The 16,437-nt window shown below is 39.2% G+C and overlaps 1 protein-coding gene across 1 annotated transcript in view; it reads left to right on the top strand.

Moving 5' to 3' along the window:
- Window positions 1-16,437, top strand: part of itpr3 (inositol 1,4,5-trisphosphate receptor, type 3) — a 152,268-nt gene that overhangs the window by 51,694 nt on the left and 84,137 nt on the right. Inside the window, exons 16-19 of the mRNA XM_061924344.1 lie at window positions 3,357-3,529; window positions 3,601-3,720; window positions 5,047-5,128; window positions 13,239-13,354. Coding sequence (XP_061780328.1) covers window positions 3,357-3,529; window positions 3,601-3,720; window positions 5,047-5,128; window positions 13,239-13,354 — 491 coding nt within the window. The remainder of the gene's footprint in view (window positions 1-3,356; window positions 3,530-3,600; window positions 3,721-5,046; window positions 5,129-13,238; window positions 13,355-16,437) is intronic.

The raw sequence follows: 16,437 nt of genomic DNA, 5'->3' as shown, positions 1-16,437 counted from the left end.
TCAACAAGGCAACCGCTTGTTTCTCTCGGGGTCTCCTCGCCGCTCAGGCAAACCATATTGTCTAAAAATGCATTTTCCCATCAATAACTTGACATCGCGTCAAGTGCGCTCTCTTTCAGTCATTAGTGTGCAAGGAATATATATATATATATATATATATATATATATATATATATATATATATATATAATTTTATATATATATATATATATATATATATATATATATATATATATATATATATATATATATATATATATATATATATATATATATAATTTTATATATTTATATTTACAGCCCGGCCCCCGGCCAATTTTTTTTCAATTGTAATTTTGAAGAATTTATCTGAATGTGCATGATCTATTTCTGTTCAAAATTGTTAGAAATGTCACATGTTATAAATGTTTAAATATTAACTGTCAGTTTACTGTACTGTGCCAACTGTACTACTATATGAGTACCGGGTACGTATTTTCTATTGTTTCATTGAAAATAAAACCGCAAAGTCCATTTGGCTGTCATCTGTTTTAATTATGACACACAATTGTGTCAAAGTCATGATTTTTTATTTCACCCATAAAATAGGACATTTTTACTTTGAAAAAGCAGTTTTATTCTTGTGAGTGTTGATGACACAGCTTTGCATCAGTTGATATTCTAGTTTCAAGCATGTTTTACTCAATATAGGTCATCAAATCTCAGCAACAAGCTGTAATATCTTACTGAGATCATTTAGGACCAAAACACTTAAAACAAGTAAAACACTCTAACATAAAATCTGCTTAGTGTGAAGAATTATCTTATCAGACAGAAAATAAGCAAATATCACCCTTATTTGAGATATTTAATCTTACTTAGAATTCAGTTTTTGGAGTGTAAATATATATATTGTTTTTTTATATATATATATACATATTATATATATATATATACATATTATATATATATATATATAAGAAATACTTGACTTTCAGTGAATTCTAGCTATAAATATATATTTATTTTATTATATATATATATATATATATATATATATATATATATATATATATATATATATATAAAATAAATACTTGAATTTTAGTGTTCATTTATTTACACATATACACACACATAACACTCATCTACTCATTGTTGAGTTACGGGTTGAATTGTCCATCCTTGTTCTATTCTCTGTCACTATTTTTCGAACCATGCTGAACACCCTCTCTGATGATGCATTGCTGTGTGGCACGCACAAAAGTGCCTTCATCAAATGCACTAGATGACAGTATTGTCCTGTTTAAGAGTGTCACAACATTGCTGTTTACGGCAGACGAACTGCTTTACGGTAGACAAAAACGTGACTGCTGTTGTTGTGTGTTGTTACCGCGCTGGGAGGACGTTAATGAAACTGCCCAACAATAAACCCACATAAGAAACCAAGAACTCGCCCTCGATCATTCTACAGTTATAACGTGATTGGGCAGGTACGCTGTTTATATTGTGGGAAAGCGGACTCAGGTCCACATGGACCTGAGTCCGCCTGAATTTCGGGAGATTTTCGGGAGAAAATTTGTCCCGGGAGGTTTTCGGGAGAGGCGCTGAATTTCGGGAGTCTCTGGGAAAAGCCGAGAGGGTTGGCAAGTATGCTTATGGTCACATATGGGACACGAGTCACATGGTTGTCTTACGTCAGAACCGGAAGTAGTAAAATCAGCTGTTCACCTGGCGGGTTTATGCTGTGTGATAAACGGGGAAGTCCATCTTTAGCTGCTGCCTTGTTTTATCATGTATTACTGCCTTTGCACAAGTCAATGTTTAGTTTTGCATGCACAAAAAAATCAACACCAAATCCGTACTTTGGAGCAATGTTCAAGCACTATTATTTGGCTTGTTAGTTCCCGTCGCAGACGAGCGATGATGGTTGAGGGAAGAGTTGTTTGATGTTGGGTGCTAGGAAATGTCAGATGCATTGCAACAGTCAGCCTTAATGCTTTGTTGAAACTCGATGATTTATGAGCATGTCATGCAATGCGCGTTGGCGAGACAAGCGGGTGTAGTGCGTGGCCGTGCGAAGGGGGTGTGGCCGTGATGTGGGGAGCCGCGGGAAGAGAAGCTAAAGAGACGTGCGGGCGTGTTCAGGTGTTAAAATGCTTGCCTGATTGCGGGTCTGTTGGTAATTCTCCGGGTGGGGGTGTCACTGATGTCCTATTAATACTTAAAAAATATATATATTTTCTCGATCGACCGATAGGGTCCCAAAGATTGACTAGTCGATCACGATCAACGGGTTGGCGCCCCCTGCAGTACTGTATAGCACTTCATATTGTGTACAAAGCTTCACTAAAATATGGACTTTTGTTGAGGTTGGAAACAATTATTCATATTTAATGTCCTGATCCGCGGTCCGGATCATGTTTTTGTTATGTTCTGTTAGTTTTGGACTCTTTTAGTTCCTGTTTGACACCTAAGTTTGTTTTAGTTACCATGGCTACTTATGATTTTCACTTGCCTCTGGTGTCGGGACGCGCACCTGCTTCTAATCAGAGGACTATTTAAGCCTGCCTTTGCCAGTCAGTCGTCCTGGCGTCATTATTGGTTTCATGCCACAGTTTCGTGTTTGTTCTATGCCATAGTTAATGCTATTGGTTACATGCCACAGTTTTGTGTTTGTTCTATGCCATAGTTAATGCTATTGGTTTCATGCTACAGTTTCGTGTTTGTTCTATGCCATAGTTAATGCTATTGGTTTCATGCCACAGTTTCGTGTTTGTTCTATGCCATAGTTAATGCTAGTTGTTTCATGCCACGGTTTCGTGTTTGTTTCATGCCACAGTTTTGTGAGGTTCATGTCTATAGTTTCACGTCCTAGGTTTTTGCCTTAGCTTCCGCGTGCGATAGGCACGCTGGTCTTCGGGTTGTTTTCTGTTTTGTACCTCGTTGATTGTTTTCTTAAAATTAAATCATGTTCCTACCTGCAAGTCCTGTCCAGAGTCGTCCTTTTGCCTTTCTGGGAAAACTACCCCGCAGTAAGCGAAAACCACATTTAAATGGTGAACTCGGCTTCACTATAAAAACTTTTTACGAACTCTGTTCAACAACCAGAGGGTTGGCGACCCCTGCAGTACTGTATAGCACTTTATATTGTGTACAAAGCTTCGCTAGAATATGGATTTTTGTTGAGATTGGAAACAATTATTCATATTTAAATGGTTTCTCATGGGGAACTCAGTTTCACTATACAAACTTTTCCATTTACGAACCCCGTTCAACAGCCAGTTAAGTTCGTATATTGAGGTTCCACTGTATTCTATAACATGAATGCATGAGTAGAGCGTAACATGTCCACTTTTCTTTGGCTCCTCCCCTAGGAGCACATCGCCAAGCAGTTTGGTTTGATGCAGGGTCAGATCGGTTACGACATCCTGGCGGAGGACACCATCACCGCGCTGCTGCACAACAACCGCAAGCTGCTGGAGAAGCACATCACCAAGACCGAGGTGGAGACCTTCGTCAGCCTCGTCCGCAAGAACCGAGAGCCCCGGTACGTTTTGGCGGCGGTGAGAGGCGGGGCTTGGAGTGTTACGAGCGTGCTCAGTTTGTGTGTGTTTGCAGGTTTCTTGACTACCTGTCTGACCTGTGTGTGTCCAACAACGTGGCCATCCCCGTCACTCAGGAGCTCATCTGCAAATGTGTGTTGGACCCCAAAAACCAGGACATCCTCATCAAGACAGAGTGAGGCTCTGGTCTCAGTCTATGTTTGTTAAACATTTCTCATGAGAGCTTTCACTAATACGTCTTCTAACTAGAGATGTCCGATAATGGCTTTTTTACCGATATCCGATATTCCCCAACTCTTAATTACCGATACCGATATCAACCGATACCGATATATACAGTCGTGGAATTAACACATTATTATGCCTAATTTTGTTGTGATGCCCCGCTGGATGCATTAAACAATGTAACAAGGTTTTCCAAAATAAATCAACTCAAGTTATGGGAAAAAAAATGCCAACATGGCACTGCCATATTTATTATTGAAGTCACAAAGTGCATTATTTTTTTTAACATGCCTCAAAACAATAACAGTGCAATACTTTTTCATAACATGGTCACTACTGCCTAGTTTCTCTTGTTCTTATTTTACTGTTATATTTTTATTCTCATTGTTGCCTTTTATTTGTATTCTTATTGTAATATTTTTCTATTCTGTTTCCATTTATACCCCCATTATTTACTTTTTACTTTTTAAATTCGATCTCAATTCTGTACACTGCTGCTGGAATTTTAATTTTCCTGAGGGAACTCTCCTGAAGGAATCAATAAAGTACTATCTATCTATCCAAACAGCAGCTTGGAATTTGGGACATGCTCTCCCTGAGAGAGACTATGAGGAGGTTGAGGTGGGCGGGGTGGGTCGGGGTAGGGAGTAGCGGGGGGGTTTATATTGTAGCGTCCCGGAAGAGTTAGTACTGCAAGGGATTCTGGGTATTTGTTCTGTTGTGTTTATGTTGTGTTACAGTGCGGATGTTCTCCCGAAATGTGTTTGTCATTCTTGTTTGGTGTGGGTTCACAGTGTGGCGCATATTTGTAACAGTGTTAAAGTTGTTTATACGGTCACCCTCAGTGTGACCTGTATGGCTGTTGATCAAGTATGCCTTGCATTAATTCATGTTGAGAACAGCCGGTAGATATTTTGTGACTCGTACGGCACGCAAAGGAAATGCCTTTAAGGTTTATTGGCACTCTGTACCTCTCCCTACGTCCGCGTACACAGCGGCGTTTTAAAACGTCATACATTTTACTTTTAGAAACAGATACCGATAATTAAGAAACCGATACCGATAATTTCCGATATTACATTTCAAAGCATTTATCGGCCGATGATATTGGCAGCCCGATATTATCGGACATCCCTACTTCTAACCCATTCACGCTACATCCAGTCACTGAAAAAAGATGTCTTCTGAACATGTCAAGACACGAATGGCTGCAAACACGTCTCAGAAATCCTATGATCTACTTCATTGTCTCGGTGCTCAATTTGTTTGTGTTCAGGCGTCGCCTGCCAAAAGACGTGGCCCCCGGCGAAATTTCTACACAGTACATGGGAATGGACGACTACGGAGACGAAGACGAGGTATGTCTTTTTTTTTTTTTTCCTGACAGCAACTAATCAAACCATCAGGTTTAGCAGATGTTAATCTTTCTCCAAGTGAAGTTCTTCCTGCTCTTACAACTAAAAAGACAAGTGAGCAGGAGATAGATATAAAAGATTGATTCAAGGTTATTGTCATTGCACTTAAGAAGTACAGCAAAATGAGTATTTTGTACAAACCGTCCGAGAACAGACGTACATTAATAAGGTGTAGACCAGGCATGTCAAACTGCTTTTCATTGAGGGCCACATCGCAGTTATGGTTGCCCTCAGAGGGCCGATTTTAACAGTGAATAATATACAGTATGAATATAAATGTGTATATATAAAACGTGTATACCGTATTTTTCGGAGTATAAGTCGCACCGGAGTATAAGTCGCACCTGCCGAAAATGCATAATAAAGAAGGAAAAAAAACATATAAGTCGCACTGGAGTATAAGTCGCATTTTTTGGGGAAATTTATTTGATAAAACCCAACACCAAGAATAGACATTTGAAAGGCAATTTAAAAATAAATAAAGAATAGTGAACAACAGGCTGAATAAGTGTACGTTATATGAGGCATAAATAACCAACTGAGAACGTGCCTGGTATGTTAACGTAACATATTATGGTAAGAGTCATTCAAATAACTATAACATATAGAACATGCTATATGTTTACCAAACAATCTGTCACTCCTAATCGCTAAATCCCATGAAATCTTATACATCTAGTCCGGGGGTCTCTAGAGCCGCATGCGGCTCTTTAGTGCCGCCCTAGTGGCTCTCTGAAGCTTTTTTAAAAATATATGAAAAATGGAAAAAGATGACGGGGAAAAAAAAACATTGTTTTGTTTTAATATGGTTTCTGTAGGAGGACAAACATGACACAAACCTCCCTAATTTTTATAAAGCACACTGTTTATTAAACATGCTTCACTGATTCGAGTGTTTGGCGAGCACCGTTTTGTCCTACTAATTTTGGCGGTCCTTGAACTCACCAAAGTTAGTTTACATGTATAACTTTCTCCGACTTTCTAGGACGTGTTTTATGCCACTTCTTTTTCTGTCTCGTTTTGTCCACCAAACTTTTAACGTTGTGCGTGAATGCACAAAGGTGAGTTTTGTTGATGTTATTGACTTGTGTGGAGTGCTAATCAGACATATTTGGTCACTGCATGACTGCAAGCTAATCGATGCTAACATGCTATTTAGGCTAGCTATATGTACATATTACATCATTATGCCTCATTTGTAGCTATATTTGAGGTCATTTAGTTTCCTTTAAGCCCTCTTAATTCAATTTATATCTTATGACACACTATCTGCATGTAATATGGCTTTTAATTTTTTGCGGCTCCAGACAGATTTGTTTTTGTATTTTTGGTCCAATATGGCTCTTTTAACATTTTGGGTTGCCGACCCCTGGTCTAGTCTCTTAGGTGAATGAGCTAAATAATATTATTTGATATTTTACGGTAATGTGTTAATAATTTCACACATAAGTAGTTCCTGAGTATAAGTTTCACCCCCGGCCAAACAATGAAAAAAAACTGCGACTTATAGTCCGAAAAATACGGTAATTGGCGATCTTTTGCTGTACAAAACCAAATCTTTAGATTGTACTGTATATAACTAGCAGCTCAGTCGGCACAGTTTTACCCAGGCATGTGATTTTTCCGTCTAAAGTCGGAATTCCGTCTTTTTTAATCTCGGGGGGAAAAGAAAAATTATCTCCCGTTTTTCCGTTTTTTTTTCCGACCCTAAATCAAGATTGGAGACGTAGTTTATATTACGCCGTAGTTGATTGGTCGATATGTTCTTTGTGACCAATCAGGACATCTGTTATGAATGATGACGTTAATAACGTCATCATTCATAATGGTTATTACCGCCATTTTCCATATGTAAACGATGGCGGTTCACGAGAGAAAGGACGCTTTACGAGTAAAAGATATTGATAAACATGTCAAAAATAAGTTTCGATGGGACTGGATGGAAAGGGAAATCACTGATACTGTTGGGAAAAAGGAAGTTACGACTTTGTTCGGTGATTTTATTCGGAAAATCGATCGTCCCGGAAAGGTTTTGTGCACGTGGTGTCATGATAATATTGACTATGGATCACAAGGTTTCAAGGCTTTGGAAGTACATGCGAAACGCCAAAAACATATGAAACAACTTGATGCAAGGAAAACAAACTTTTCACTAGCTGGTACTTTTGGATGTCAACTGAAAGTGAGCAAACCTTACGGACTTCATCCTTTGTTTACATCGACAACTGCCGTAGACATCGAGAGGAAAGATCCACCCAAACAACCCACTTCAGTTGCAGACAGGGTTGTTAATAATGAGGTAAGCTCAAAAATATTTGCTTGCGAAATACGCATGTTTGTTTTAAATATTAACCAATTATTGCTTTGCGAAATATAAATGTTTTTTTCTAAAAATAAAAAGCCACGTGAAAATATACTATGAAATTACAGAAATTCAAAGAGTCGCATTATTGATTCCAGTTAACAATTTATTTGAAATAAATTTGCATATAATACTATTTTGTAATATTAAGTTCTTATGTAGTCTCTTGAAACAATATTGTCAGTGGTGTAACAATCTTGAAGGTAAATATTTTCACATTGTTTCAAGCAATATGTCAGTGTCCTCCCATTTTTATTATTTCCTATTTTCAAATATGAGTAAACAATACTAAACATGTTTAATTATTTTCATAAATGTATATCCTATATCCTATTTTCCTGTAGATAATAACACTGATCAATGTGACACCTGTGGATGTGAAATGAACACAAGATGTAAATATTAGTGACTAAATACTGTTGGGACTGAACCATATACAGTGATTCATTAGGATAATTGGGTTATGTATGTTCTAGTAATGTTTTCATGTCTTTAAACACTAAAATATTTTCTTCAAATGGTGCTGTCTTTGTTAATTTTAGCATGTTAAATTGGTGAAAAACCAGGACCAGACCAAAACCAGACCCCCGGAAATTTTTTCAGTCTTTTTCATTGTGGTCATTGTGCCTGTTTACCGTAATATTTTTATTTTTTTTATTTTTTTTACAGCATATAAAATAAAAATAAATACATGGAATTAAATTAAATGGAATGGAAAAACGGTACCACTGGGTTTTTTTTACGTAAAAATTCATGCAAGTTTTTTATACTGTAAAATCTACGGTTGTTGTGTTTCATAGTGTATTATTACTCTATATTGAAAGTGGATTTTACTGTAAAATAATTTTACTGTAAAATGTTTACATGAACAGTTTGTTGGATTACTTGCTTTGAAATCACAAGTCAAGCCGATATTTAGGTATTTTTCTTTATTTGAACAATAACATTGTTTTGAAATGTATGATGATATAATATTTTGTTTTATTAGAGATGATTAAAGTGAAAATTAATGTTAAACCCCGGCCGAGTCATACCAAAGACTATAAAAATGGAACCCATTACCTCCCTGCTTGGCACTCAGCATCAAGGGTTGGAATTGGGGGTTGAATCACCAAAAATTATTCCCGGGCGCGGCCACCGCTGCTGCCCACTGCTCCCCTCACCTCCCAGGGGGTGATCAAGGGTGATGGGTCAAATGCAGAGAATAATTTCGCCACACCTAGTGTGTGTGTGAGACAATCATTGGTACTTTAACTTTAACTTAATTGTACGCAGTACATTTATTTTTGTAATACATTTATTAAGGAAAGATAAGGTACTTTATTTACACATATTTCCATGCTTTTTCTGGCTTCCGGGCCTTGAGTTTGACACCTGTGGTGTAGACAGAACAGGAAGACTGATGGGTCGCCACCAAGCGACGTCCCGTAAAGAGGTAGGAAGTAAAGGTAATCATTGGGGGGCAGGGAGGAGAAAAAAAAACTCCCACATTAAGCTCCTATTGGGGGGGGGCTCAGTATGAGACGAGAGATAAAAAAAACCCTCAAGCAACGTAAGCACATGAGAGCATATATTACGACATACAACAGTCGAGACTTGCAGCGAGGGGGGGCGGGGGGGGTGAGGGGGGCGGGCGTCAGGTACGAAGCTGCAGCCACCATTGTCCATCATACCACGGGGGGGGGGGTGCAGCGGCGAAGGCGCGGGACGGGGTTGGGGAGTAGGTGTGCGTTTTTATATATTAATTTTCATGTCAAAATATCACTTCCGCTTTTTTTTAATGGAATATCAAAAAAATATGATCGAAATAAAATGTGTGGAATGCCTGCCTCAGATGTCAGTACCGTATTTTTCAGACCATAGGGCGCACCGGATTAAAAGTAAAAGGCGCACTGCCAATGAGCAGAAAAAGGCCATTAGGATTGTGTCCAATGTTCACTACAGACATCATTCAAATCCACTATTCATGAAGTAAAGCAACTTAAACTTCACGATGTGATCAACTTTAAAACTGCTCAAATTATGTTTAGGGCATCCCAAAACTCTCTACCATCCAATATACAGAACCTATTCCAGGATAGAGATGCTCACCATAGTTACAGTCTAAGACATGGGTGTCAAACTCTGGCCCACGGGCCAAATTTGGCCTGCCGTGTAATTTCATTTGGCCCTTGAGGCAATATCAAATTAACATTGGAGCTGGCCCGCCGGTATTATACAGCATACACCCCTAATACTCATACTTGCCAACCCTCCCGATTTTCCCGGGAGAATACCGAATTTGAGTGCCCCTCCCGAAAATCTCCCGGGGCAACCATTCTCCCGAATTTCTCCCGGTCAACATTATTATAGGGGCGTGTCTTAAAGGCACTGCCTTCAACGTCCTCTACAACCTGTCGTTACGTCAGCTTTTCCTCCATACAAACATTGTGCCGGTCCAGTCACATATTACATGCAGCTTTTCACACACACAAGTGAATGCAAGGCATACTTGATCAATAGCCATATAGGTCACACTGAGGGTGGCCGTATAAACAACTTTAACACTGTTACAAATATGCGCCACACTGTGAACCCACACCAAACAAGAATGACAAACACATTTTGGGAGAACATCCGCACCGTAACACAACAGAAACACAACAGAACAAATACCCAGAACCCCTTGCAGCACTAACTCTTCCGAGACGCTACAATATACACCCCCGCTACCACCAAACCCCGCCCACGCCCACCAAGTTAATATTGATATTTACCTCAGAAGGCTGCAAATAGAAAAGAGGCATTACATTTTTTCATTTAAAAAAAAATGTAATATACCATTGATGTTTTTTCGTTTGTTTTTTTAAAGTTGATTTTGCACTATTAAGTTGTATAAGCGTTGCTTGTTCCATATTCAGTGTTAAAGCAAATCAGTGTAGCAAACTGAGCAATAATTAACGTTTTATTCATGCACTTTCTCTTGCTACTTCAAGGCTTGAATGTTTGATTCATTCATTATTGTTATTTTATGTTCAAATGTATTATTAGCCTGTGGAAAAATTTAATGTTGATATTTACCTCAGAAGGCTGCAAATAGAAAAGAGGCATTCAATTTTTATTTAAATTTTATTTGATATGCCATTGATATTTTTTAATTATTATTATAATTATTTGAAACTCGATTTTGCATGTCACTATAAAGTTATATAAGCCTTGCTTGTTCAATATTCAATGCAAAACTTGTTTGGGTCCCTATTAAAAGGTTAATTTGTTCAACCTTGGCCCGCGGCTTTGTTCAGTTTTACATTTTGGCCCACTCTGTATTTGAGTTTGACACCCCTGATCTAAGAGGAAACAACAAATTATATTTGCCTGAATTTAGAACAACTTTAAAATCAATGTGCATTTCAGTGCGTGGAGTCAGTCTGTGGAACAATTTAGGGGACGAGTTAAAAACCTGTTCTAACATGATTCAATTTAAAAGACTGTTTAAAAAAGAAGTACTGAAGAAGTACGAGGAGGAAAGAGAGTGATGCCCTCAGCACAGAGCGATGGGGGAGAGGTGTATGGTCAGAGAGTGTTTGGGCCTGTGTGTGTGTGTGTGTGTGTGTGTGTGTGTGTGTGTGTGTGTGTGTGTGTGTGTGTGTGTGTGTGTGTGTGTGTGTGTGTGTGTTTTGTTTCGTCTTGTCTTGTCTTGTCTTGTCTCATAGTAACAGTGGTACTATTGTATTGTTAGTGTACAGGAGCTTTTCTTGTTTTTGTTTGTATAGTATTGTTCTTGTATTATATTGTTTATGTTAAATGTGGAATGAGTGAGAGGGGTTGGGATACTATAAGCATCTGCTTCATCCGACCCCTTTTCAAGCCTTGCATAAATGTCTCTGCCAAAATGTAAAAAAAAAAAAAAAAAAAAGTGTTGTTGTAGTACTGTGCAGGTTTGAAATAAATACTTCAATTCAATTCATAGTCAGGTCTATTTACATACAAAAGGCGCACCGGATTATAAGGCGCATTAAAGGCCTACTGAAACCCACTACTACCAACCACGCAGTCTGATAGTTTATACATCAATGATGAAATCTTAACATTGCAACACATGCCAGTACGGCCGGGTTAGCTTACTGAAGTGCAATTTTAAATTACGCGCAAAATGTCCTGCTGAAAACGTCTCGGTATGATGATGCCTGCGCGTGACGTCACGGATTGTAGAGGACATTTTGGGACAGCATGGTGGCCAGCTATTAAGTCGTCTGTTTTCATCGCAAAATTCCACAGTATTCTGGATATCTGTGTTGGTGAATCTTTTGCAATTTGTTCAATGAACAATGGAGACAGCAAAGAAGAAAGCTGTAGGTGGGAAGCGGTGTATTGCAGCCGGTGTTTCATTGTTTACATTCCCGGAAGATGACAGTCAAGCTTTACCATTGGCCTGTGGAGAACTGGGACAACAGAGACTCTTACCAGGAGGACTTTGAGTTAGATACGCAGACACAGTGCCGTGAGTACGCATGCAACTGCGGTTTCCAAACATTTGATCGCTTGCCCGTACGTGCGTGCCGCTATGTGCATGTCACGTACGTAACTTTGGGGACTTTGGGGAAATATATGTGCTGTATGAACTTTGGGGAGGTGAACGGTACTTTGGGCTGTGAGATTGAGTGTGTTGTGCAGGTGTTTGAGTTGTATTGGCGGGTTATATGGACGGGAGGGCGGAGGTGTTTGTTATGCGGGATTAATTTGTGGCATATTAAATATAAGCCTGGTTGTGTTGTGGCTAATAGAGTATATATATGTCTTGTGTTTATTTACTGTTTTAGTCATTCCCAGCTGAATATCAGGTCCCACCCGCCTCTCACAGCATCTTCCCTATCTGAATCGCTCCCACTGCCCTCTAGTCCTTCACTCTCACTTTCCTCATCCACAAATCTTTCATCCTCGCTCAAATTAATGGGGAAATTGTCGCTTTCTCGGTCCGAATCGCTCTCGCTGCTGGTGGCCATGATTGTAAACAATGTGCAGATGTGAGGAGCTCCACAACCTGTGACGTCACGCGCATATCGTCTGCTACTTCCGGTACAGGCAAGGCTTTTTTATCAGCGACCAAATGTTGCGAACTTTATCGTCGATGTTCTCTACTAAATCCTTTCAGCAAAAATATGGCAATATCGCGAAATGATCAAGTATGACACATAGAATGGACCTGCTATCCCCGTTTAAATAAGAAAATCGCATTTCAGTAGGCCTTTAAAGGGGTCATATTATGATTTTTTTCTAAATGTAAAACACTTCCTTGTGGACTACATAACATGTAATGGTGGTTCTTTGGTCAAAATGTTGCATAGATGATGTTTTACAGACCATCTTCAAGTCGCTTTCTGACAGTCGCTTCAGGATGCGCCGTTTTGTGGGCGGTCTTATTTACGTGGCTCACCTTCGACAGCGTCTTCTCCCCGTCATCTTTGTTGTAGCGGTGTAGCGTGCAAGGACGGGAGTGGAAGAAGTGTCATAAGATGGCGCTAACTGTTTTAATGACATTCAGACTTTACTTCAACCAAAAACGGGAGCAGCATCTCCTCATCGGGAAACAACAACAACAACGCCGGAAATGTGTACGATTTGAGACACAGCACCGATTTGTCCTTATTTGAGCCCAACATGAAGTACAATGACATACTTCCATCATCATGTCGTGTCTTTGATGTGCTGTAGGTGTGGCTGGTGTGGGCCGACAAGACCAATGAGAAGCAGGAGAAGAGCATCAGGCAGCTTGCTCAGGAGGCCAGACAAGGCAACGCCCATGATGAGAACGTTCTCACCTACTACAGGTACATAACATATTGGATATTTTATTTTATTTTATTTAGCCTTTATTTAACTAGGTAAAAATCCCATTGAGATCAGAGATCTCTTTTCCAAGGGAGACCTGGCCAAGAGGGCAGCAGCAAGGTTACATTAATAACAGTAAACAACACATAGAACATCACATTTACAACATTAAAACTTGCTGACGTGACACTTGTGCATACAGACAAGGTAGACTGCAGTCCTTTCACAGAAGCTTTAAACTCATTTAATGTAACAAGGGTTTGAAGTTTAATATTCGACTGTAGGTTATTCCAAGCCATTGGTGCTGAAATGCTTTCTAGGGATGGTTGTCAAATTACCAAAGACCACTTCCTAAATTCGGCAACACACCTAAGACAAACCAAATGAACGCATACTTACGGATGAGACTCAAAAGTGTGAATAAACGAGATATAGCAACTGTACAGTACAGTTATCATAAGCTCAGGGTAACATATTAAATGTATTTTATTGTTAAACTAATGAACATCTATTACCACACAAACACACACAAACATACCAAAAATTGGTACCGTTGTGTGCCGGTATCTATTCCCTGGTACCGTATCGGTTGAAATATGAAAGATACTAGGGCTGTACGGTATACCGGTACTAGTATAGTATCGCGGTACTAATGAATCAAAAACGGTACCGTTTGAAAAGTACCGGTTCCCGGGCATGACCGCACGTCGTGAAGTTGCTGGTTTTACGAGCAGAGGAGCACACACACGGAGTACTTCCAAGCAGACACAGTGTGTAGACAGAAAATGGAGAATGGACGCATATTGGTCTAAAAAGTAAAGATAAAGGGGAAGTTATAACGCTGAAACGCCCTCAGGAAGAGGTGCTTTAAGACATGGCTAGCTAGCTAGCAGAGAACATCCATCCGCAGTCTGCAGTGTTTTAGCTACTTCTTAATCACTAATCCTCGCCTCCATGGCGGCAAAGTAAGTTTCTTACACGTATCATTATCACTGGCGGACAAGGAATAGCTAAACATGCTTCACTACACACCGTAGGAGGATGCGATAGCTAACCGCTAATAGGAAGCTAGCACCCCTGAATGTAAACAAATGCCATGGGTGGATCTACACCTGCATCCACTGTAATGATACCAAGTACAAGAGCGCATCTAGTCGATACTACTATATTACATCAATATTTTTTATCGTCACAAAACCTTTTTTCCTTTTTTTAAAAATTCATACTATGTTTATAAACTCAGTAAATACGTCCCTGGACACATGAGGACTTTGAATATGACCAATGTATGATCTACAAACCCCGTTTCCATATGAGTTGGGAAATTGTGTTAGATGTAAATATAAATGGAATACAATGATTTGCAAATCCTTTTCAACCCATATTCAATTGAATGCACTACAAAGACAAGATATTTGATGTTCAAACTGATAAACTTTATTTTTTTTTGCAAATAATAATTAACTTAGAATTTCATGGTTGCAACACGTGCCAAAGTAGTTGGGAAAGGGCATGTTCACCACTGTGTTACATGGCCTTTCCTTTTAACAACACTCAGTAAACGTTTGGGAACTGAGGAGACACATTTTTGAAGCTTCTCAGGTGGAATTCTTTCCCATTCTTAATTGATGTACAGCTTAAGTTGTTCTACAGTCCGAGGGTCTCCGTTGTGCTATTTAAGGCTTCATAATGAACCACACATTTTCAATGAGAGACAGGTCTGGACTACGGGCAGGCCAGTCTAGTACCCGCACTCTTTTACTATGAAGCCATGTTGATGTAACACGTGGCTTGGCATTGTCTTGCTGAAATAAGCAGGGGCGTCCATGGTAACGTTGCTTGGATGGCAACATATGTTGCTCCAAAACCTGTATGTACCTTTCAGCATTAATGGCGCCTTCACAGATGTGTAAGTTACCCATGTCTTGGGCACTAATACACCCCCATACCATCACAGATGCTGGCTTTTACACTTTGTGCCTATAACAATCCGAATGGTTCGTTTCCTCTTTGGTCCGGAGGACACGACGTCCACAGTTTCCAAAAACAATTCGAATTGTGGACTCGTCAGACCACAGAACACTTTTCCACTTTGTATCAGTCCATCTTAGATGAGCTCAGGCCCAGTGAAGCCGACTGCATTTCTGGGTGTTGTTGATAAACGTTTTTCACCTTGCATAGGAGAGTTTTAACTTGCACTTACAGATGTAGCGACCAACTGTAGTTACTGACAGTGGGTTTCTGAAGTGTTCCTGAGCCCATGTGGTGATATCCTTTACACACTGATGTCGCTTGTTGATGCAGTACAGCCTGAGGGATTGAGGGTCACGGGCTTAGCTGCTTACGTGCAGTGATTTCTCCAGATTCTCTGAACCCTTTGATGATATTACGGACCGTAGATGGTGAAATCCCTAAATTCCTTGCAATAGCTGGTTGAGAAAGATTTTTCTTAAACTGTTCAACAATTTCCTCACACATTTGTTGACAAAGTGGTGACCCTCGCCCCATCCTTGTTTGTGAATGACTGAGCATTTCATGGTATCTACTTTTATACCCAATCATGGCACCCACCTGTTCCCAATTAGCCTGCACACCTGTGGGATGTTCCAAATAAGTGTTTGATGAGCATTCCTCAACTTTATCAGTATTTGTTGCCACCTTTCCCAACTTCTTTGTCACGTGTTGCTGGCATCAAATTCTAAAGTTAATGATTATTTGCAACAACAAAAAAAGTTTGAACATCAAATATGTTGTCTTTGTAGCATATTCAACTGAATATGGGTTGAAAATGATTTGCAAGTCAGTGTATTCCGTTTATATTTACATCTAACACAATTTCCCAACTAATGGAAATGGGGTTTTTAGTAACTACTTGGTATCAGATCGATACCTAAATTTGTGGTATCATCCAAAACTAATGTAAAGTATCAAAGAAGAGAAGAATAAGTGATTATTACATTTTAACAGAAGTGTAGATAGAACATGTTGAAACAGAAAATAAGCAGATATTAACAGTAAATGAACAAGTAGATTTATCAATTTTTACAGTTTGTCCCTCATAATGTAGACAAAATAATAGGTG

The sequence above is a fragment of the Nerophis lumbriciformis genome, linkage group LG01, assembly GCF_033978685.3.
Source record: "Nerophis lumbriciformis linkage group LG01, RoL_Nlum_v2.1, whole genome shotgun sequence".
Lineage (NCBI taxonomy): Eukaryota > Metazoa > Chordata > Actinopteri > Syngnathiformes > Syngnathidae > Nerophis > Nerophis lumbriciformis.
The sequence above is the reverse complement of the archived record's forward strand: the minus strand, read 5'-3'. Positions and strand labels throughout refer to the sequence as shown.